A 24,246-nucleotide genomic window follows, 5' to 3' on the forward strand; every position below is an offset into this window, starting at 1 on the left:
CTGGGCTCAATGGGCTGCGACTTCCAGACGCCAGAGTAACTTTTGGGCTGGCGGGTAAATTCCGGGTGGGCTTGACCTGACAAAAGTCGTCAATTGATGGTGGTGCTGTGTCACTGTCAGCGATCCTAAGTGGGCCTAGCTCAGCCTGCGTCCTTCAATCGACAAAGTCCTATTTACTCACTGTCAATACGGGGAGCCCGACTGGAGCTCGAACGGTTGCAAAGAGCCGAGAGATACTTACAAGGACAGACCCTGAATAAAAGATAAAGAAAGCCTCCTTCGTACTTGAATTGATACTCATTCCATCTTTTCTGCTTCCATGGCCTCTCCAATCGTCAACAACGTCATTGATGTTGACTCAGCAGGGGGGAAAAACTGCCTGCCATGTCAATATTGCGTTGAATGTAAACAAAGACCCGTCCATCAATTGCCGTTTGAACCCGGGCGGAATTGTCGCGTTTATTCTCTGTCCATCCCCTCTTTCAGAACACATGCGCTGGTGGAGGCCAGGAGAGTTCAATACGCCAGGTCACAGTTCCCTTGCACCCGGATCTACGAGGTAAGCGTTTCTTTGTGGATGAAACGATGAGGGCTCCAAAATAGAACACGACTCGTTGCAATTGTGAACAATGATCGTCAAGTCCCTCTCGTATCTGATTAATAACCATGCCGCGCCGGAGGACAAAGAGGACGGGATTTGCATCGACAAATCCAGGAATGCATCTGACTTTCCCGAGATTGAGGCCGCCAAAAAAAGAAGCCGATCTGCCCCCGAATCCCATCCCTAACCAGTGGCCACTGGTGTGTGGTCCCCGGACATGCGGTTTCACTTTGACGAATAAAAGCGGGACTTCGAGTGTTCATTAGTTCGGGTCATGGCCCTGTCCTTGGTGAAAGGACAGGAGGCGAAGCCCAAACGATGGCCCCATTTGCATCATTGTACTCCAGGTTGGATGAAGAAGATGCATGTCCCATTCGACTCTTTGCCTTGTACGCATATATCCCGCGTCCGTAGCAGAGTTGACGAGGGAGCCCTCGAGTTACACTCCAGCTGTTCTTTGTTGGGCGGTGGACAATGGGCATGTCTTTGGCCCATCACCTCTTTACCTGAAAAGCGACTTCATGTTGGTTTCCTTGCCTCAAACGTAGCCCTACAACCCGGGAAGGCAACGCCTCTCTCGAGACAATGCACAGACATCACGAATCCCTATACCGAGCTGCAAGACATTAACGCCAGGCCCACACCAATAGGACGTAGCGCGAACAAGAAAGAATAGGGGACTCGACACCGGCAAGGTGTGACGTTTTCTCACCCGCGTCCGTTCTCAGCCCTTAAGTGAGGCTGTGCAGCTCCACTGACACCAGCGACGAATCATGGCAAAAGAAGTCCCCTTTTAAACGGATATCGGATGTGCGGAGTACTCAAGGAGTTTACAAGTTTGACGTGTGTATGTTAATTGACCCGTTATTCACGCGCTTCGTATTTGTCCTTGGTCAGACTCTTCCGTCCACCCTCTGAGGCTTGACACTGTGGGGAGATGCAAGTCCCTCAACCATCGAGAGACTAATACGTACCAGGAATATATCCCGTAGTCATCTCAACCATGGCTCGAGTCCTGATCCGAGCAGATGTCATATCGGGAAACTCCCAAGCCCCTCCGGTCGTGTAAACAAGAGCATTTACATCCCACGTTTACAACATTCACGTCCCGTTCTTTATCATCGCGGGGGCTTAGCGCAAAGCCTTACTCGACTTCATGGGTTGCTTCGTTCTAAGTTTCACAAATTCCTTCACCGTTTAACCTCGGATGCTCCAGAGACTCTGCTGCCCCGTCTCTCGGGACACTCGGGGAGAAGCGAACAACACTGATTGTAGCCGTCATATCGATAGCCAATGGGCGTCGAGATTGAGGACAGGACCAAAAAAAGATCGAGACGAGATGCCGAAAAAAAAAAAAAAAAGAAAAAGAAAAAGAAACATACAACACCGAGGATTCGCTGGTCGTCACCGACCCAACTACTAGTTCGGCGCTTCGTAGCTTATGTGACAGGGGAGCGGACGGGACCCTCAGTTCTCTACGAGCTATGGCCGTATGTATTGTCTTTTCGCCTAGAAACGATACATATACTTTGGATTCCCATCTATCCATCGGCATAGAGTCTCCGACAAGATCTCCGCTCGCTTTACTACTAATATTCCCGCTCCTGCTATAAACCTGCATAATGCCGATGACATCCTGCACGAAGTAACTACCACAGTTGATTTTGTTGATTTCGTTGTTGAAAGACGTGGCGGGGAACCTCGTGTTGTGTATTCGACAGAAACGTAGGGCAAAGGAGAGATATATACCGCCATCTCCCAGTTTGGCGAGTTAAGTCCATTCTTACGGTTCAACTCTCGTTCTGGATATAGCTAGTCCAAATAACGAAAGCGAGTGGTAATGTAAAGGCAGATTCTAATTTTGTGGATCATATCTGATTCGGTTGCTCAAATGCCTCATCTTGACAGACCGACCACCACCACCCCTCACCGTAAATCCAGAACCTTTCCAGCACCCAGACGGAGGTTGGACAGGATCATTGGCATCTGCTGCGGGAGCTGATGTCAGGGAATCTGGCCATTGACATGGAACGGGCGCGTTGCGCTTCTCCAGTTCTTCTCTCTTGACGGCTTCTGCGTAATCGAATCCGGCGGACAAGGCAGCAACCTCTGAAATGTTCCGTCACTACTTCTAGATGCCTATCCGGGCGTCACCGGTGGGCAATAACACTCACTCACCTTCAGGCACCAATGGGTCCGGGACTACAGACATGGCGAGCGAATGCTTCGAGCTTCGGGCTTCGAGCTTCGAGCTTCTGTCGCTCTCAAATGTCCACCCTGGCCGACTATCCTCTAGCTAGATCTGGGCTAAAGTCTCTGGACACAGACGGTATGTCATGTGGGAATGAGGAAGTGAGGAAGTGAGACTTACGACTGATTGCGGGGTTCACAGAGCTGTTAGGTCAGGCTCATGGCTAACACCCACTTGCAAACTACTGCAAAAAAGCTCGGACGTCCAAGGGACTCCTACATGGGCTGGCTTCTCAGGGGAGTTACGACATGCTTTGAGTCATCAGATCTACATATCCGTTTGATTTAGAGGGTACGGGAACTATTAAATGCTGAGGTCAAAATAAGAGGTGGATACAGATGAATATCTTTTGATAGACGCTTGAAGTTTGTTAGGATCTGCAGTGTGCTAGTGTACGCTTGCTCTACTACTCAGCTATCAAAATGTGTCCTTCTTTGCCTGGACTAGTCAGGAGTTGGACGTGGCGAAGTGAATCCAAAGTCTCACTTTCCTCGAAAATGATGAGGCCGGCATCCAACGAATTTACAGAGTGTGGGACCAAGACCAAAGACCCTTTCGAGTGTCATGTCTGAATGTCTGAATGCTTCGCTGTTTTCATCCCTCGACGGGGTGGGATTGCCAGGCTATGCTAAAAATGGATTCTCGAGATAATATTGAAGGCTTCACGGAAAGAATTAGGCACAATTGGGTCGATTGCGGTTTGGACCTTCGATTCTGTTTCGTTTCGAGACCACGCTGACGACAACAGTGTTTGATCGTGGGCGTTGAGGAGTTGAAGATGCACGTGACAGTACACGGGACAAGTACCTTGTCGAAGCCTTTCGTCCAGTCCTGTAACTTCCCGCACCTCAGATTTTGGGTCGCTGCACTGATCAATGCTGAACCCAGCTGGAAAATCTGGCTAAGCACAGTGCCAAGTTTAGAGCTATACAGTTGGAAATACCTTTGCTGTCATCATCTGGCAGGTGCGACGAGGCGTTTGATATTAGTCTGCGTCTGTGTTAGTGTCGATTATCAAAACGACTTCAGGGCAGGAGCACCCAGGTTGGTGATGAATCACCCAAGTGAATAAGGCCATTGAATGGATACATTGAATTGATACAATATATTGACACTCTGACAGGATCAATGGCTCCTTCCTCGTTTCCAACCCGCTGAATTTTGCCCAGGTTCTTCTGTTTCTGTATTTGCAGCTTGAGGGTGGCACCAACCTTTTCTCTTCTTCATCCCACTTCATCCTTCAGCCAATTTCAACGTACGCTGTTCCTTGCGGCGCCTACCAGCTTCTTTTCCTGCTGGCGTCAAAAAAACAGCTTTCGAACCAACACCTCAAAAATCCACACATCCTCACCACAGATCTTCTTCCCTACCCAATTTCGGTTTCCCAAGCCAAGTGGTCTTCGGAAGATTCCCCCATTTCCGATCGACATTCTCGTCAATCCTATCTCGATTTCCTTTTCTTTTCCCGTTTTCCCCCCTTTGGCATCGCCAGAGAATTTTTATTTTCCTCAGTCCTTTTTATTCTCACGTTTTCGCCCCCAAACGCGACCCCAGCCTTGCCCCCTTCCCTGTTTCCCGGCTTTCCTTTGGCACTGGGCAAACGGGCGAAGGAGGAGGTATCCCCACAGTGTGAGCCACCCAACCAATTGTTGCTCTAGCCGCACGGCATTGCAAGGGCCTGCAGTAAGTAACCCACAACCTCACCTCATCTCCTACCGGCTCTCAGGGTTGCTTCCAACATCTAAAACCATTTCAGCAGTCTTCCCTCGATTCCAAATACCCCGTCAAGGTCCCGAGAGCCTCAATCTTCCTACCCCCACAGGGAACTTGCTGGCTCCCGTGACGACACCACTCGCTTGTGACGGGTCGCCTACCCAATACCGAAAAATCCGCTCTCGAAAGCCTTGCCACGAGACCGAATTGCCGAGCATCACTCTCCAAACCCCATCAAAGTCCCTCGACCGCGTTCTTACCCCTCCAACTCTACACCTTCCCCCCCATGACTTAGCCGGCGATTGACTCTCGGTGAACGCATCGCTCGACTATCCTCTAGAGATGCCCGCGAACAACCGCTTGCCAGCGTCCCAACCCACATCCTCCCCCACCGGCAAGAACGTCTCCAAATACACAAACAAGGACGGTTCCAAGTTTATCGCCCTTCCGAAGGCTCCGCTAGCTGCCCAGTCTACCCAAACCACTTCCCCCACCTCGGCCATCATGCCTGCTCCCCAGCCTTCCGTCCTGGGGGCCTCGACCAACGGTCCGCCTTCGGGCGTGAATCCTAAGAAGCAGAAGCGTCGACAAAAGATTGCCGCGAAGGCCGCCGCCGCCGCCGCCGCGGCGAACGGCCACAGTCCGTCGCCCACACCTTCTGACTTTCGAGTCGCCTCAACGACCCACGCTCCTATCCCCGCTACCACGGAAAACGATGGCAACGCCGCGTTGACTCCCCGCCCTACCCAACACCCATCCCAACCTTCGCAGAGCTCTGTACTTATTGAAAACGGAGCCCACCCGGAAGGTGATGCCGAGGCCGCTGGTGCCCAGACAAAGGGCAAGAAGAACAAGCGTAACAAAAAGAAGAAAAAGAATACGCCCGGAAATCCAGCTGAAGCTGAGCACCACCACCATAACCATGCCCCCGCCCGAAGCTATACCGACGACCGCTTCTGGAATACCAACTCCAACGAAGAGCGCGAACGCATCAAGACTTTCTGGATCAACCTGAGCGAGGAGGAGCGTAAGAGTCTCGTTAAGCTCGAGAAAGACACCATCCTCAAAAAGATGAAGGAGCAGCAGAAGAACACATGCAGCTGCGCCGTGTGTGGTCGTAAGCGAAGTGCCATTGAGCAGGAACTTGAGGGTCTTTACGATAGCTACTATCGAGAGCTCGAGAACTACGCCAACCGCGCCGACGGATCCCTTCTCGGTGGCCCCGGCAATTTTGCTCTCCATACCCCCCGAGACAATTCCCTCATCTACCAAGGGGCCGTCCCCTCTCGCGCTACAATGGTTGAGCATCTCGATCCCGACGACGACGAGCGGGAGGAGGACTACATGAATGACGAGGACTTCGACGAAGAGGAAGAGGAAGGCTTCAGCGAAGATGAGGATTCCGAAGACGATCGACGAGCCGATGATCGCGTCATTGCAGACTTCCTAGACTTTGGAAACAGCCTGCAAGTCAAAGGTACCGTCGCACCGATGAGTGCCACATATCACCCGTTGTACAGTCTCGCTAACTTTCCGGCCTAGGTGGTATCCTTACCGTTGCCGACGATTTGCTCAAGAACGACGGTCGAAAGTTCATTGAGATGATGGAGCAACTTGCGGAACGCCGCATGGCACGAGAAGAGAGTGCGGGTGCCTCCGCCGCTCAACAACCTGGAGGTTATGACGGCTACCCTCGAGTGAGAGAACATCGCACGAACGGTGGTGGGTATGTGCTTCCAGAGGCTCACGACGACGATGACGACGAGCCTGATCATGAGCACGACCATGATGATGACCACGGTTACGATGACGATTACGACCACGACCATGTCCACTCGCACGCCCATAGCCACGCCCATCACCATCCCGATGGCCATCACGTCCACGATCACCACGATCACCACGGTCACGCATGCCCCGATGACGACCAAGAAGGAGAGTATGATGAAGAGGACGATGAGGAGTATGATGAGGATCAAGAGGGAGACTATGATGAAGACGAGGACGAGGTAGAGGTATGTCTTTTAGAGTTGGTAGATCTTGCGAGGCCTTTTTTTTCTTTTTTTTTTTCTTTTTTTTTTCCTTTCTCTTTCCTTCCCCTTCTCTTTTCTAATCAATGTATCAATTTTTAGGAGGCTATGACGGATCAGCAGCGGATGGAAGAGGGCCGACGAATGTTTCAAATCTTCGCGGCACGCATGTTTGAGCAAAGGGTCCTTAGCGCTTACAAGAAGAAGCTGGCGTCCGAACGCACCGAAAAGCTTCTTCAAGAGCTCGATGACGAGAAGCGTCTAGAAGAGGAGAAGAAGGCCCAGAAGGCGTCCAAGGCTGCGAAGAAGCGCGATCGCGAGCGACAAAAGAAGCTTGCGAACCAGGAGGCTAAGGCCAAGAAGGAGGCTGAGAGGGCTGCCGAGGAAGCAGCCAAGAAGCTTGAAGCTGAGAAGCGCGCCGAGGAGCAACGGAAGCTGCACGAAGAGAAGCGAAAGGCCAAGGAGGCCCAGAAGAAGAAGGAAGAGGATGAGCGTCAGCGGAAGGAGGCTGAGAGGTTGAAGCGGGTACAGGAACAAGAGCGGAAGGCCAAGGAAGCTCGCGAGGCCAAGGAGCGCGAGAAGAGGCTCAAGGAAGAGCAGCGTCAGAAGGAAAAGGAGGCCCGCGAGGCGAAGGAGAGACAGGAGCGCGAGAGAAAGGAACGCGAGCAGAGGGAGCGCCAGCAAAAAGAGCGTCTGCAAAAGGAGCGTCAACAGCAGAAAGAGCGCGACGCCCGCGAGCGCAGGGAGAAGCACGAGGCCCAGGAACGCGAGAGAAAGGCAAAAGAAGCCCAGGCCAAAGGCGCCCGCGAAGCCAAGGATAAGGCAAAGGGTCAAAGCAAGTCATCCTCGTCCAAAGGTCCCCCAGCCTCGTCGGCGGCCCCTAAGACTCCGTTGGGAAAGAAGCAGCAGCCGTCCGCCCAAGCAGCGACTCCGCAATCCTCTCAGGCCACGACAAACTCTCTAACTCAACATCACGCCCCCCCTCCTACTACATACGCATCGCCCAAGGTCCCCGTCGCGACTCCAATCATTCCACCGAGGACTGCGCATCCCATTCGCTCCCGAACCTCGTCGCAACAGCATGATGTGTCCGCCCACGGCGGAGTGACGCCGCAGCCCGGAGCACCGGCGAGCCTCCACGGTTCGCCCCATGCCGCGACTCCTATTCACGCAAGCCCTGGAACGCTTGGTTCTCAGATCAATCATGGCCCTCCTCCCCTGTCGAGCCTACCACACACTGGTTCACCATCCATGGGATCTCTCCGCGGTGTTGTTAATACCCCGCCCCCTCCTCTCCCGCCCTTCGGAGTCGGCCGCGGCGTTGCCATGCCTCCTCCTCCCCCCGGCTTCGGCCAGGTCCCCCTCCCACCTGGCCTGCATAATAGAATGACGCAGGACCAGATGTTCCCTCCATCTCAGGCTGGCTTTAGGTACGGCCACGATCTGATGCAATTCCCTCCCGGTTTCACGCCTTCTATCATCCGGCCCCCGGCCTACGGTGGTCCTCCCCCTCCCCCGGGATTCCCTCAGGTGGCTGGCGATCCCCTCATTGGACTCAACCACGCGTTTAGTCCACTCCCGGATATGGGTGTTGTTATTCCCCAGCAGCCTAGACAGTTGTCGGGAAGTTTGGATCCCTCGCCGTCTCCTCTTTCTGGACAGGCCATCATCCGTCCCGCGCCCATTGGTCGCCCATCAAGTGTCGTTCACGGACAACGTTCCACTGACTTGTCTTCCCACGATGTTGGTGACGAAGAGCAAGAGCACCTGGGCAGCCGCGCATTACTCGATGACGACGCGGAGGACCCCATCAGTCTTGACCAGGCATCCCTTAGACGGGGAACTGCCGCGCCGGGACCCAATATTCGAACCCAATTCCCGCCTTCTGGATTCATGGACACTGCCTTTGGCTCACCTTTCCATACTCAATGGGGAAGTTCTTCCGCCGGGGCCTTCAGCCCCCAGCCGACATTGGGCAATTCACTTTGGTCCACCCCAGGTGCTCAGTTTGGAGGCGCAGTCCCCCCTGTTGGCCAGCTCCGTGGCAGACCACCTGTGAACGCCGTCACCCTTCGTCACATGCTCTGTCAGGCCTGCCAGTCCCTCAGCGATAACGGGCAGGCGAATGCCGACGGTTACGTTGACATCGGCGCTGTTAAGGCGAACATCTTGCAGAACATTGGCCACGATGTCCCCGACGCCGAGCTCCTAGCCATTTCGGAGACAGAGGGTAACGTCCAGAACGGTGGCGGCAGCTTCGACAGCATCACCGACTCCGGCCGACGACTGATTCGATGGGTAGTGGCGACCGGCGCCCCCGATAAACCCTCTCATCATCCCCTTGGAGCTCCCGGAGATATTGGAAGTCCTATTATTGGCGGCGGTGCGGCCCCAGGAGCCGGGCGAGGGTCTTAGGAGACCACGGGTTTGTCACCTAGCAGGGCAAATGAGGTGACAACCCTTTTAACTGGTGTTGGTGTGACCTCTAGCGCGGAACCCATCAGAAATATTTGGTCCGAGCACGAGAGTCGTGGCACTCAACCCAGTCTCGCCCTCACTTCCATTGCCTCCCACGTGGGCCTTAGCAAGTACCACAATCCTCCCCTCATTAGCTCAGATGAGGCATTCTGTGATAAACAAGACAATCCCTGGATTGGTGTGAAGGCACTCTGGGGTTCAGGTAAGGATAAGGATGCTATCTCTAAACAGAGGCGCTCTTCTCCATACTTTGGAAATGACCTTTCCTGTCGCCCTCCTGTTGACCTACTCAAGCTTCGTCAACCCATTGCATCCCCATGCTACACCTTCAGGCCTAGTCCTGAGGTTGATGCAATCACAAGGGAAACCACACTTTCTCCTCGTCACCCTCCTAGCCTCTTAAAGAGTTTCTACTCGGAGACTTTCCAGCCAGGTAACATAAAGAGAATGGAAGCCTTTGAGTCAGAGAAGCGCTTTCGGGCTCATTTGAGTGAAAACCCTCAAGATGAGAGCATTGGACGCTTCCGTCTGCCTTTGCGCTTCCGAGGCCTGCAGAAACTTGGAGATAAGGAGAAGGAGACGAAGGAGGAGAAGGAGGAGAAGGAGGATATTCAGCAACAGGGAGACAAACAGGATGATGACAGTCAGCAGGGTGATGGTAACTGAACCACCACTAATCTAAGAGGAGAGCACACCTTTTGCCTTTTTTTATTTCCGTTTTCTTTCTTCATCATAAGCCCTTGGTTTCTTCCTGAATGAAGGGGTATCTGATTTGGCTCAGTATCAGGGACACAAAGGGTTAACGGATTTGGCGAAATGAGGAACTAATACATGGAGCAAAAGTTTCATTGTTCTACTTGCATGGTAGCTTGTTGCATCATCTCGGAAGTCTCTTTTCTTTTTTTTCTTGCTTCTTCTCTTTTTTGTTGTCATTTTATAGCGAAAGGGCCTTCTCTCTATGGCATTTCTTTTTTCCTTTCTTCTGGGAAATTAAAGAAGGGGAGATGAGCGATCATTAGGGAATATAAGCGATTATTCGCTTTTGATCATCTTTTTTTTTTTTTTTTTTGTGTTCCTGGTATCTGATGTGTTTGATGGGATCATGCCTCGAAATGTAGGATGGAGTCGATTCCCCGTCGAGCTGGACGTGTTACGTGTATGTGTATGCATGGATGGACGGATGTAGGAAGTTGACTGGAGGTCTTGTGGTAGAACACAGACAACGATGTTCTTGAACTTGGGGATCCGATGGTTCTCGATAAGTAACCGGGACCAAGGCTCTCAACGATGAGAGCTAATATTCTCGGATTTCTAGATCACGGCTCAATACAACTTCCTGCCTTCAATAAGCAACAGGAAGATGTCGAAACACCACGATGCGAAGGCACCCTTGGGAAAATGAGGTGATGAATCTTCTCGTTAAAACCATACGACTTTATATTCCGTAGTAATGCATGAAACCACCACAAGAAAAAGAACTATCAAACAGACGAAAACGAGGATGAGGAAACCAACAAAAACATCTTTTAAACAATTGGGCAGGGGAATTTGTTAAAAAAGGGGGGCGAACATCAGGGTAGATTTGGGAAACCGTCTCTTTTTTCTTTTTGTATACATGTATGGAAAGGCTGGGGATGAATGAGCCTCTCCAAGATGAGTGCATGATCATCGAGGAACAATCCTATTAAGGACCAAAAAAAAAAAAAAAAATATGACAAGATGAGAAATTCATTAAATGTAGAACCCTTGCGCCTTTGCCAGATCAGCTTAGCTGGGGTGGACTTGTGTGAAAAGCGGGGGACGAGATCTGTCTCGGGGACATACATCCCTTCTGGGCCAGGTAGAAAGAAAGCTTCAAATCATAACTTCATCCTTCTTCTACACGAACCGCCCGCCCGAACCGCCGCGCCGAGCCCGATTCCCCGGTCCAGCCTCCAAGGAACTCCTAGTACCTGTGCTGATCGTTGAAAGGATCCGGCTGGGGGGTGGCAGAAGGCGAAGGAGCATCGCCATACGCCTGGGGGTTCGGCTGACTCGTCATAAGCGGCTGCCTATCACTCACGTTCCTAGCACGAGTGCCGGCGCTAGAGGCCTTAGCAATAGCGGCGGCCTCAGCCTTGGCAGCGAGCTTCTTCTGCTGGGACTTATCCTTGCAGCAGAAGAAGGTCATCATGCCGATGGAGATGACGATGGCGGCGGCGAAAATGATGGAGACGATGATGCCGCCGGTGTCAAGCTTGTTGACCTTCTCCATGCAGGTCGTCTGGCCCTTGGAGTCCATGCGGCAGAGGAAGCCGTCGAGGCAGCGCACCTTTTCGATGACGCGCTCCTCGCAGGTGCCCGTCGGGTCGCAGATGCTCTCAGTGGCGGTGCGCGTGGCGTAGCACTCGGTACCCTGAGAGGGCTTGGCAATGCCGCCGCTTACGGTTTGGGCGGCCGCCGTGACGCGGACGACTTCGGTTTGCCTCTCGGGAGTGGTTTCGGCGGCGGCGGGGGTGGTTGCCGCGGGAGTGTCCTCGGGCGTTTGCTGGGGAGCGGCAGGCTGGGTAGGGGCAGGTTGGGCAGGGGTGTTGGCCTTGGTATTAGCGTTGCCCTTGGTGTTGGTATCCTCGTTATTGTTCGGCTTGTTGCTGTTATTGTCTTCTTCCGCCGCGGCGTCCTCCGCGTCGGCGTTATTATTATTGCTGTTGCCCCCACGTTGCCTCTTGCGGAGATCCTTCGCATTGGCCCAGCTGGCGTCGTTGTCACAGAGGTAGATGAACGCTGTGGCGTCGACAGCGGACTCGTCGGCACCGCAGCCGGCGTCTAGAAGACACTGCTCGATATCGGACTGGATCGAGGCCTCGGAAAGGGAAACGAGACATCTGCTAAGTGCCGCAGCGTCTCCGCAGTGGGAAGCGTAGGCGAGGTCATTGGCACGGTCGCGGACGCAGTTGGCGGTTTGCTCGGAGAGAGCGGTAACGACGGGGAGGAATGCGACGGAGGACTTTGAGAGACGCATCTTGGCCCTCTTTATTTTTTTTTTCTTCCTCGGATTCGTGAAATGCAGATTTTATATTGCGGTGCAGTTGTCGCAGCACAAACGCCGAGTCTCAGGGGCGGCTGGTGGCAGAATCGATCGGCAGGTACCGGAGAATCGATCGTTCGCGATTAGTGTCCGGCGATATTTCTTTCCTTCGGCGTCGAAAAAAAAAGAAAGAAATGAGGAAAGGAATTTGGCGTGGGGTATGAGACGTGTCCCAGTTTTTGAGAGGGAGAAAAGTTGGATTAAAGGATTGACTTTTTTTCTCGGTCGGTCGCTGGGAACTTGGAGGAGCCTGCAGGGATTTTCAGGGGGCTTCTCCTTGAGGTTGGGCGGGAAAGTCGGCTCTCGAGAATTTGTCTCGGCCGATATTCTCTCGCGTTTCGAAGGAGACGGAAAAGCGAAGGCAGCAAAACTGAAGAAAAGAAAATGAAAGAAATCCGAGAAGACTCTCGCCAAAAGGAAGCAAAAACAACGCGGAAGAAGTTAAGATAGATTCAGGGAGGGATGAGATGAGGCCTCGTTTTGGATCCGGCAATTTTTCTGAATTGGGAGCGGAAAGGGGCTGAGGAGCTGAACCAGGCTGTGAGGCGCATGCAACTGGGGGGATTGCCAGATTGGTAGGACCAAGGTCGACTAGGCCTAGGGTGGTGTCCTTTGCGTCTGCGGTCTGGCGCGTTGCATCGAGTCTGTGTCCAGAATGCTTACTCTCTCCCAGCCCAGCCCAAGCCAAGCCAAGCCCAGCCCACCATCATCTCACCGCAGAGAGCAGGTTCTAGCAATTAGGAATCAAGAAAGGAAACTTAATCGACTCTCCCATCATTGATATTTTATTATCTTGCACCCTCTATTATGGTATAATCTCCATGTTCTGTCGGTGATGCCTTAAATTTAGGCTTACGAGGCACTGGAGATCGCCGCGATCTTAATTCCGGAGGCTAGTTCCTTCCTTGACCCCTGTTTCTCGCTTAGTCAGGGGCGACCTTACGAAGTTGAACTTAACGAACGCAAATGCCTTCTTCGCTCTCACCCACGCTCTTACTCACACGTGCCGTCCTGTATTTCCACGTGGCTCAAGTGAGGTCGACGTCGATGTTGCCTCCTGAGGCGCCTTTAACCTTAAAATGCAGCTGTATATAACATCACATTTGATCCACGTTGAAAGTTAACATCGAAAATGGGATTGCACTGGTTTCAAGGGCAGTGAGGCTGAAATCTTACCTACAGGTGAAAAGCGTGAAAAGCGTTGTGCACCGCCTCAGTGGGGAATGTCTGGTCTCCGGGACATTCCCATTGGCTATGATACTTGGTTCGCTCTGGCTGGCGAAGTGTTGCCGCTAGCAAAAACCGTTTTGGTTTGGCTTGTGGTCGCTGCTTCTCCAATCAAGGACAGACTGATGAGCACTTGCAGTACGAAGTACGAAGCACATGCCGAAATCTAGCGGCGGGAGTGTCACGGAGAAGGAGCAATGATTGGGAGGAACAGTGAAGGGGCGACGAAGTATTCTTGTTGATGTGTACAAGTCTGGACAAGTTTGACGGCTTTGAGATTCAAATTGCAACTAGCGGTTGCGAGCGTGCCACGGCAGATATTTGATTGATGCCAATTTCACAGACAGCGGTCAACGACTGACCGCCACGCTAAATGGAGAAGCTTCTCCACTTGCTGTAAACATCAAAGCGGTCAGCCGTTGTGGTCTCGGTGTTTCTGGATGAGTAATTGGCGATGACCTCAGTGATAGAACAAACGGAAGCTCCAAGCCTCCAAACATCTCCATGAGAAGGAAAGGACAAGACACAACGAGGAACAATCTTGATACGAGCCGGGAAGGAAGAACTCTCCCCGGTCCACCCTTCGGCTCTCGGTTGGTTGGAATATTTGGCTCCTCAGGTTCCACGACGTGTGACGTTACCGCCGTACGAGTCCAACAAGGATGAGGTATTGATGCAGGGAAGCAGGGAAGCAGGGAAGGATCGACTTGAGTCTGACGACATCAAGGACAGCATGACTGATATTCCGGACAAGGAAGCTGTGATGATAGTATCGATACCCGTGTACTTGACTTCTTGGCCAACGGTTATTCTCCGTGGTCGCCTCGAGGATGCATCTCCACGCCTTATCCAACCATCACCAGGCATCGAGGAGCTCGATATCGTTGCTCCGTTGTCGTCCCCGCTCCTCGGAACAGCAAGCCTAGGCAGTTAAATTTTTTTTCTTCTTCCTTTTTTTTTGTCTTCTTGTTTGATACCAAGCTTTTTGTCTCCTACGGGGCCAAGGGGGCAGAAGGGGCCAAAAAAAATCAACTCTTCGAAAAGCTTGATTCTCAACAACCGCTCCCTCGCCGATCGCCGCCATCTCTGTATGCTTGTTTTTCTCTCCCTCTTCTTTTTATTTTTATTTTAATACAGTTATCCCGTTCCGGCCGAATCATGCAAAAAATTGAGACATGCAACTAGCACCGACGCCAACACTACCCGTGTCGTGATGTGGCTTGGCTTGGCTTGGCTTGCTTGGTACAACCGTTCCCCGATGTGCTGCTGATGCGCAGACTCGCAGTGCAACACGTTGGCGAGACATGGACGGTGAGGAAGCAAAGCCAGGGACAAGAGCCCGCCCACAACCCGACCTGATCACATCTTGGTCTTGCGAGGTACGTCAGGGGTTGGGACAAGAATCCGTCAGTCCCGGTGGGCGGAGGCGGCCATCTTGCCTACATCTCAAATCATATCTGCCAACCTTGTTCTTCTCAAATGTTCTAGGCCTAAAAAGGATGATATATGATCCGGATTTAGAAAGACATCCAGAATCTTGCATTGGTGCCCGAGTTCTGGATGGCCGTTTCCACGCGTGGGTACACATGGATGGAGGGGGTGTGTGTGCGCAGTCCACCCCCTGGAAAACCTGAATGGGAACAATCTTGCAAATCCCTCTCCAGTCCGGCAGCCAACAAGCTTCCGCCATGTCAGTTGAGCAGAGTCGCAACCAACACCCCGGCCGGCATCGAGAATATGACTAGTTAATTCGACTTCTTGTCAATGGAGGACGAAGCGCCGCGCTCAACCTTGTCCACCAATGCCGCGCATGCGAATCTTCGAGATTTTACTTCGTACATGTGCCATGTGCCATGATCTCTCGGCTTGCGCTAGGGCTGGGTTGGCTGGCTATTTTCGAAAGTGGAAAACGACCGGTTCCCACTGATCAGGGCTTCCGAGGGGGGGGAAGGTTGGGTTTATGGTTGGGGTTGGGATTGGCGAAATGTGGATGGGAAGTAGATCCAAGACCGCGGGTTTCTGGTCCGTCTCAAGGACGGGATGGGCAAAGGACCAGACATTATTTGCTGGCGACGACATCGTCAGATATCATCACCGCTTCCCCGCGCACGAGGGAATGAGGGCTGTCTGATATGAGCAGTCGCACCCCATATCCCGCCCAAAATCAGGCGGCCGTCCTGATTCTGGTTGTCATGCTGCAGTGGCATGCTAAGGGAGCACGTCTCACCGTGTTTCTCCCGCTCACCTGCACAACCTTTTCCCACCCAGCCACTTTCCTGACCGACATTAACATCCACACGTCCCCACCCCCTTGTGCCGTTCTCGATGCACCGCGAACTGCACTAATTTCAACCGCACTGCATATAACGACTTCCGACTTAGCTACCTTCGCGACCTTCTCTTCGTTGCCCCTCTTTTTTCCAAAGCTTTCCCCTTCCCATCCGTTTTTTTTTTTTTTTTCCAATTGACATTGTGGAGGACCGCGGGAGCCTGGGCATGCTAACACAAGCAGTCTAGTGCTGGCGGTGTAGTCTACGCACAGGAAGTACCTCGACTCCAACGATGCTGCTGCTCGCCACCTACAAGGGGCGCAGATCTTGGTTAATTTATTTCTTTAGCATTCAAGCGGTGCCTTTCCCGACTTGTCCACTCGCCCGGCGGGCCAATATTAGCCGCCCGCCTCCCATTGAGACACCTTCAGACAGAGAAGCCTCGATCTTGGAAGACAGCGATAATAACATTCGCCCTGTCGTATGTCATCCTGCCATTTAGGTAGGTCCACCCATGCCTCGAGAAAAGCCCACTTCTAAACCCATGCCAAGAGTCGGGGGGAACAAAGTGACCGGCCCGGCCCGGCCTTTTATACATGCGTGGATGTATCTATTAAAGGGCCCACGTACATACTGCCGGTCAGACAGGCGGCCAACCTTGCTTTCAACTTTTTTTCCTTCTTCTTTTTTTTTGTTTCCTTTTTCCATTTCCATTTCTTTTTCTTTTTCTTGTTGACATTTGAACCTATTATACAGCTAGAATTCGAAAGAAAAGCTTTTTCTCACTGACCCCCCTTTTCCTTCGTTGCTTGCCACTATTTCCTCACTATTTTCCCATCGCACCCCCCCCCCCCCCCCCCCCCCCTTCTCTCTCTCTCTCTCTTTCTTCCCCCCCCAACGAGTTGTTCCTCCTTCCTCTTCGCGTTTGCCCGTCATTCCCTACGCTAAATAGGTTTCCATGTTTTGCATTGTGTTGTGTGGGTGTCCAGGGTAGGCCTTACACCGGATGAACTGAGCATCAGCCGACTCGAAGAAGAAATCCAGCTGGACCCATTTTCAACTTCCCTCTTCTGTCCCAGCTGGACTGAATCCCCTTCCGCTGTACCGCTCACCGGGAATCAACCCTTATCTCCACAGGGTTTGATTCCAGCTCGGCAGGACCAAAGGAAAAATAAAAATCCATACCATAGGCCAGCCCGTATTAGTCGAAAATCCCCTTCCCGCGCTTCACTCATGACCAGCACCCGGATTCCTTCTGCCACTTACCGCCGCCACTGCCACTGCCAATGTCACTTCTTGCATTCGCCTAATTGGTCGTGGGCGAAGCATACCTGTACCCTGACGCAAAATAGCCCTGGTTCAGTCCATGATTAGCTGGCCAAAACTTGTCGCGAATTCCGAGTTGGGCACAAACCGTCCCTGAGAAGACACGAAGCGTGGCCTTGAGTCAGACACAGACGCATTATAGTTATTATTTATAGGTAGTTGCTCGTAACGAGCGACAAGGGGCGAGGGCCCGAGTGTGCCTATTGACCAGCCCTTCCTCGTACTCAAGTACCTAGCCCAGTTACACCCGTTGATCGGTCTGCTGGCACCGCCATTGTTCCATCGTGTCCCACCGTCCCCGATTGCCCAATGGGCCGCTCTATATTTATACTTTCTCCCCATACTTCCTACGTGCGACTGGTGATATAGCTATGTCTACTGCTCCTGGATTCACTCTCTTCATCCAATGGTCGTTGTAGACTATAAGGCGAGCAAAGGTACACGTATTTGATGTGTTGCGTCGGATTCGCCTTGCTTTTGCCCCGTCCCTCTCATTTCTCTATTTTGCTCCTGCGTGGTCTCACTTTGCTCATCACTCGGTTCGCCTCCCGGGAGGCACAGAAAAAAAAAATTAGAAAAAGAAAGAAGAAGAAGGGCACACAACAGGCCGGTCAGCTCGACAGCAGCGTACGAGAAAGAGGAGCACGACATAAAGACAACCACTACGGCTACGCCTGTGGCCGAGCCGACTGCACCAGCCCGGCCTAGATCTCGTGACGGTCAACCTATGACCGCCTTCCTTCTTCGTTGTGTGCGACGGAAGAAGGATCTCTTGGCCACACGTAGACTTCGTCAGTCCGAAACTTCTCTTCCACTCATGAGCTGAGTCTGGCCGAGAACAACGGCATCGCATCGGACCATCTAGCCGCGGCTTCCTACATGTAGGATTCGGGTCTGGTCGGAGGGCAAATGATAAAAAGACTTAACAGCCTTCAAGCAAAAGTACGCCGTGGGACATTCCATCGCCATTTTTTTTTCTTGACAGTCTTGGATCTGTGCTTTTATCGCCCCTACGTCCCCAAAAAACCTACCAGATATCCGTCTGGACTGCATTGCTCATATTGATGCTTCCGGCTTCTTGTATTCTTCTGGAGTCTCCATCTTGTTGTTGGTCCAACGGCCTTGTTGCTTCCCCGCTGAAGCATTGTTCTTCGGTTTTCTATTTCAAAGGTCCCCGATCTTTGTCCACGACACCTTTTTTGTCTCTTTTGTCTCCTTCGGGAACCACCCTTTCGCCTCGTCCTTGTCGCCGCCGCCCTTTCAAGCTTGCCTAGAGCCTTGTGCCAGCTCCTAGCTCCAACCTCCCTCCCCGAGAGAGTGTTTACCTGGTCTTCCGTTCCTTCCCACATAAAGGGACATTCCTGATCTAAGCACATTGCTATTCTACACACTGATGTTTACAATCCTCGGTTGCCATCGCCATCATTCAAAATGAGGTGCTCTTTCCCAGAAGAGATTCCTTTGCGTAAGTGAATAGGGTCCTTGTTTGTTTCTTGCCTGTTCACCATAGCTGTTCATTCATTCATCAAGCTATTCTCCATATCTTGGCCCTATCCTATTCCTTTGATCTGCTTCCCTTGAAATAGACCTCACAGGCCAGCTCAACAGCTTCCTCCTCTACCATCACACACATACATCTCTGAACACCCCATTTCCTCCATCACCAATCCCCATCACCAATCCCCATCAATCCATACCTATCACGAGCACAGTTTTTCTTACATATCATCTTCTCCCAATCCAGGCAGCTCTTTTGCCATACCGCACACTGAGCGACTCAACATACGACTTCGAGCCACACCAGGACAGGGCCAGGCTGACCTGCATGGTCCACTTCCACTTCCACTTTCGGCACTTACCCATCAACGGCAAAGAGGTGCTGCTAGCCATATTCAAGGTAAGGTTATACCCTTTTCTTTCAAAGTAGCATTCCATCCCTCTTTTCGGTGAAGCCTTGGCTGGTCTTTGGTTGTTCATCCCCCCCCCCCTTTCTGCACCAATCCTTCACCCCAGTCTACCCTACGCACAAGGCCCTTTTCCTTGATGCAAAAGCAGGTTGCACATCATTTATCTTCACACATTAGCACGCCAAGCCTTCTAAGCTACAAGGAAACCTGGTGGAAAAGCGACTAATCATATCCTTGTGCATATATCACACTGCAGGCACTTCGCCAGCATTCCCAATAGCTCGAATCACTCCCCACACCCACCCACGAACCCGCTTCAAGCAGCGAGTTAGATTGAAGGTAAGAGGCTTATTGGTCTTGCAGGAATTAAGGAAATGAGAGTGTGAGTGTCACTAACAGTTTGTTTCTCTAACAATAGACCACTAGTGCAATGGCAGAGAAGAAAGACGTTTCTACCAGCACGCCACTCTCCCTATGGGATCAGGCAAGCTCGAGGTTCCATATCCGTCTGGTGCTCTGTTTTGAGCTGGACAACTCCAAGAGGGACCAGGTGGTTTCCCATTTGGGAAATGTGCTCAGACAACTGTCCCGCTCTCGCCCGGATCTTGCAGGACGGCTCCACCTCGGCGAGCGCAGGGGCTGGATCCATCTTCGGGAGTCGCCAGATTTCCAAATCCCCCTAGAGGTTATGGATGGCGAAAAAATATTTCGCATCGATGATTATAAGGAGCTCCGGGAAAGGTCGTTCCCGGCCGCGGCCTTTCTCGGCGCCGATATGTTTACGTACCAGGGGGCTGTCGTGAGCAGCAAATCCGAGGTACCTGTGGCGGCGGTACGTATCATCTTTATTGACGGAGGCATGCTCCTCGCCACATTTCTGCACCATGGATTTGGCGACGGTGAGTGCCTCAAGGAGTTCCTAGAGGCGTTTTCTGCGCAGTCCCGTGGAGAGACTGTGTCCGTGCCCGGCAACAGAAGCCTTGACTTTGCGAAGAAGAAGAACAACAAGAAGGAGCAAGACGACGAGATCTGCTCCGAAAAGGCGCCTTCGTTTCATCAGCTGCTTGAAAAGTGTCCCGAATACGTCGAGTCGCTCGAGTTGGAGGGCCCCAACCAGCCTACATACCGACCCGGAGGCCTAAACGAGTCCGATTATCGGAAGGACGGCAAGATTTTCGTCTTCACGAGCGACAAGATCCAGAAACTCAAGGACCTTGTCATGAAGCATGCGCCTTCTGATCGACCGCCGTCGTCCTACGTCTGCCTTGCGACGCTCTTCTGGGCCCACGCGGCGCAGGCTCGAATGGACTTCGAGGCCGAGGAAGAAAGCTGGGAATGCGACGGCCTCGCGATGATGACGAACCCAGTCAACTGGCGCCTCAGGGCTTTCCGCGACGAGAACAAATCGTACTACGGCAACTCGGCCACGCTGGCGCAGACGTGCGTGGAGAAGGATGAGCTCCAGTTGGCTTGCGAGAAGCCCGAGTTCTGGGCCCGGCTCGTGCGCAAGGTCGAGGCGGCCATCCGAAAGATTGACGACGACTTCGTCCGTCAGCGCGTCGAGCTATTTGAGGCGGCTCCTGATCCACGAAGCCTCTGCCTGCTTATCGACCCGCGAATTCCGCAGGACCTCGCTTTCAATACTTGGCGCGACTTCGGCGCCGACACTGAGTGGGACCTCTACGGCGAGGGACCTGGTGCCAAGGGAGTGGGCGGCGGAATCATCAAGGCGGATGCGCTGCGGCGTTCCCAGGACCATTGGAACTTGGGCGGTACGCTGATCTTGCCGGCGCGTCAGTCTTCTGATGAATATGAAGTTCTCCTGACGATCCCGCGGGATGCCATGGAGGAGCTTTGCGACGATGAGAATTTTATGTGTTGGGTCACGCGAGTCATCGAGTAGGTGCAGGAACAACGAGACGGAGACGTTTCCGCGATGCATCGCCCTACGCTCCACTAGGTCTTAAACGGTCTAGGCAAAATGGCAGTGCACCCCCACACCTCGGCCCTCAATACTTCTCTCTCGATTTCTTCTTTTTTTTTATTCCTCTTCTTTTTCTTTTTTCGAGCTGCTCATATTGCCTCGAGAACCTGGGGGTTTCTTTTATTACCCGCAAGTCTTTTTTTTCCTCTATGGCGAACCGGCTTTCCCTTTTTTTGCGCGCAGGGATACCGGAGACGCTTCCGTCGGGGGACAGCAACCTTTCCCACTTCCTTTTCCTTGTTCTTTTTTTGTCCTTCCTCTTCACTGGTGTTTTCCTTCTCATCTCCTTTTTCCTATTGATTTTTTTTTTCTTTTATCTCTCTTGTCATCGTGTATTTCAACTCCCGGTATTAGAAAGTTGTCCGCCGTGGCATTGGGCCGCTGGCAAACCCATGTATTATTATTACGGGAGCCCAGGAGCATAGCATCGGAAGTGATATCCAAATACATCAGCACAGAAGTGATTTTTTTTCGAGGGAAACGAGGGAAAGGGAAAGGGAAAGGAAAGTTTGCTTGGACGGAATTTGCTAGTATGGACATGGCCTGGTCATAATTCATATGAACCACGGAGGGCCGATAGTTGTTATATACGATATTATGGTCTTTTCAGTGCCTAATCTCAAGCGTGTTTGTGAACCCATCCATCGATGATATATATATTTATGGTGTGACGGCAATATTTTGTGATTTATGTGAGGGCGAGGACTGTGTAACTGCTGAGAATCGGGCAGACTATTGATGTCTTCCACGAGATTTTCCCTTTTCCCTCGTGTGCTTTGTTCCTTCCTTGGCCCTTTTGGCAGTTTTCGTTTTGGGCCAACCAAGAAAGACGACGCGACGTCATCGGGAGGTGCCGCGTTTCTGGATTTGAAGGCTCGACTTACAAAGGCTGTGCTGACTTTTGTTTCAACTCCCCTGAAACGTTGACTTGATTGAATTTCCCTTTATCTGCCTCTTTCAATTGCTGACCTCGTTTTCGTTCGGTTTTATTCTTGACTACCCTACGCGTATCTACAATTGACGACTTGCGGACCTTGCCAGAAAACGATACCCCTTCCATTTTAGCAGTTCAAGATGCCCCTCGTCGTGCCCCCCGAGACAACTAATGCGCCAGACAAGACGGAGGAGTGGACGCGCAAACTCGTTGGCAAGACCTTGTCCGAGGACACGACCAGTGAGACGGTATGATTTTTTTTGTCTGGCTCTTTATTTCCTTTGTCTCCTCCATCAATTGAATCTTCTCTTGCATTGTCCTCCTTGTCTTCAACATTCCCCCGCTTCCCATGTTTCCGGTGATTTTCCATTCCCAAAGAAAAGGCAGAGCAACTCGCTAACTCAAAAACTCAAGATGTTCTGCAAAAGGGACCTGCCTGAGGTGTGCCGCGTCATCGCGCCCGGACAGATAGTGACGAAGGATTACCGCCCTGAGAGACTGAATGTGCAGGTGAAGGAGGACGGGACGGTGGCGTATGTGCACTACGGTTAAGCGCGGGGAGAAGAACGGAGGATGCCCATTGCTTGGAGTGAATACCTACGCGAAACACGAATCACAAAATAGAAAAAAAAATAATATGATTTTCCCCCAAATTTTGATATCCCAACAACCGACTCGAGAGCGAGGTTCGCTTCATGATGTGTTCGTGGTGTCATGGTCGTGTCTCGTCCGTTCCCGCCTCAAAAATTACCCCGCCATCGAGGTACCTTGTACCTGCGCATGCGCCCACTTTTTGCTCAATCTGACTGCGGGGCACTCTTGCCTTCAAACGCTCGTTTTCTGCTCGCGTAGCAGCTTCCTTCAACCTCTTTCCCATCCGAAAACATCACCACTTTCTTCGAGCGACGCGAAAGGACCTTATCCTGTTTCCAGGCCATCTCTGCGAGCGCCGAGCCATTCGAACCAAACCAATTCCGAATCTCTGAACCCGAAGATCCCACATCCAAGCAAGACCCCAATAAGCTACGATCTCTCTTGTCTCGCTCCGACGAGACCAAAACTACCCCACCATGTTCAAAAAAGAGTAAATCAACAACAAACAAATAAGCCATATCTCCATCTCTACGCCCTTCTAAAGAACCAATCCCTCAAGGCTAACCAAAATCCTCTCTTTCTCTCTCTCTCTATTGCCAGCATCACCCCCGGAACCAAATCCAAGCTCAAATCCTCCGTCCAGCGCTCCCTCCGCCAATCCCTCCTCACCACCTTCCCCCTCCTAACCCCCCACATCGACGCCATCCTCCCCAAAAAATCCGACCTGACCGCCATCAAGCTCCCCGACCGCGCGGTCCTCTACGCCCTCGACGCATCCACCCCGCTCTTCTTCCAACCCGAGGGCAACCACGGGCCCATCGTGCCCCATCTCCGCCTCGTCCACCGATACCCGGACGCTTTTCCCTCCGTACGCATCGACAGGGGCGCCGTGCGCTTCGTGCTCTCGGGCGCTACGCTCATGGCCCCGGGGTTGACGAGCCCGGGCGGGAGATTACCCGAGGAGAGGGATACGGGGGAGGAAGGGGAGGGCGAGGTCGACGGGCGGTGGAGTAGGGAGTTGGAGAAGGGGGAGGTTGTGGTCGTTAAGGCCGAGGGGAAGGTGGAGGCTTGCGCTGTCGGGGTTTTGGTTGTGGGGACGAGGGAGGTGAAGGAGAAGAAGAAGGGGCCGGTTATTGAGGATGCGCATTTTCTTGGGGATGGGCTGTGGTGTATGCATTTGGATTGAGGTGCGTACTGGATCTGGAAGGAGTGGGAACGGAGCGGATTTTTTGTTGATGACAGTTGACGAAGGAGACGATCGGCGACTGGGCCATGTGGTTGTAAATGTTCGAGCCGAGACGAGACGAGACGAGGAATCGTCAACTTTGAATGGACTTGTACAATTTCACCTTGAGCATAAAGACGGGACATTTGCGAGAAAACTCTCAACTCATTTTCGGGAGAGATGGTCCGGTGCAAAATACAATGTGAAATGCGCAATGTAAAGTCAAGCCATCGATCACTGGTTTCTTCATGCCTACGCTACCAACTACTCCATGTGCACGATTCTTGTAATAAACATCTCGTTTTGATTTTATGCCGCTTTTAACTAAGCTGGCTTTCGCTAAAATCGAGTCGAAACCCCAAGCCAGGGGATCCTAATGGGTATCATGAAAGATCCTATAAAGAAAATACCTTGGAATCCTGCATCCAGGGTCTTGGGTATCCTCAAAACCAATTTCCGTAATCATGCCGTGGTCGTAAAACTCATGAAGAAAAACGCTTGCAGCTGGGGCCGTAACAAAGTCGATAAGACGGAGGGGTTCCGTTCGGGTATCCTGGAATAGGAAAGTCATTAGCATCTTATCCCCCGCATTCCCAAGTCAACTCAAAATCAAACCTACATTCTTGAATCAAGTAGCCG

At 52.2% G+C, this 24,246-nt stretch overlaps 2 protein-coding genes and 2 pseudogenes across 2 annotated transcripts; 3 read left to right on the forward strand and 1 right to left on the reverse strand.

The window, feature by feature from the left end:
* Positions 1 to 4,907: 4,907 nt before the first annotated feature.
* Positions 4,908 to 9,739, forward strand: SAPIO_CDS0044 (uncharacterized protein; the record flags this gene model as incomplete). Its single annotated transcript, XM_016782926.1, has 4 exons — positions 4,908 to 6,042; positions 6,108 to 6,580; positions 6,698 to 9,003; positions 9,085 to 9,739. 4 exons carry the CDS (start codon positions 4,908 to 4,910, stop codon positions 9,737 to 9,739), a joined length of 4,569 nt encoding a protein of 1,522 aa, XP_016646559.1.
* Positions 9,740 to 11,018: 1,279 nt separating this feature from the next.
* Positions 11,019 to 12,074, reverse strand: SAPIO_CDS0045 (annotated as a pseudogene; the record flags this gene model as incomplete).
* Positions 12,075 to 19,300: 7,226 nt separating this feature from the next.
* SAPIO_CDS0046 lies at positions 19,301 to 20,773 on the forward strand (annotated as a pseudogene; the record flags this gene model as incomplete).
* A 1,155-nt stretch (positions 20,774 to 21,928) lies between these two features.
* SAPIO_CDS0047 (uncharacterized protein) lies at positions 21,929 to 23,568 on the forward strand (the record flags this gene model as incomplete). The annotated part of the gene is made up of 3 exons (XM_016782927.1): positions 21,929 to 22,036; positions 22,203 to 22,321; positions 22,872 to 23,568. The coding sequence occupies 3 exons, from the start codon at positions 21,929 to 21,931 to the stop codon at positions 23,566 to 23,568; spliced, it is 924 nt and encodes a 307-aa protein (XP_016646560.1).
* Positions 23,569 to 24,246: the final 678 nt, after the last annotated feature.

This window comes from Scedosporium apiospermum, assembly GCF_000732125.1.
Source record: "Scedosporium apiospermum strain IHEM 14462 chromosome Unknown SEQ_SAPIO_0011, whole genome shotgun sequence".
Classification (NCBI taxonomy): domain Eukaryota; kingdom Fungi; phylum Ascomycota; class Sordariomycetes; order Microascales; family Microascaceae; genus Scedosporium; species Scedosporium apiospermum.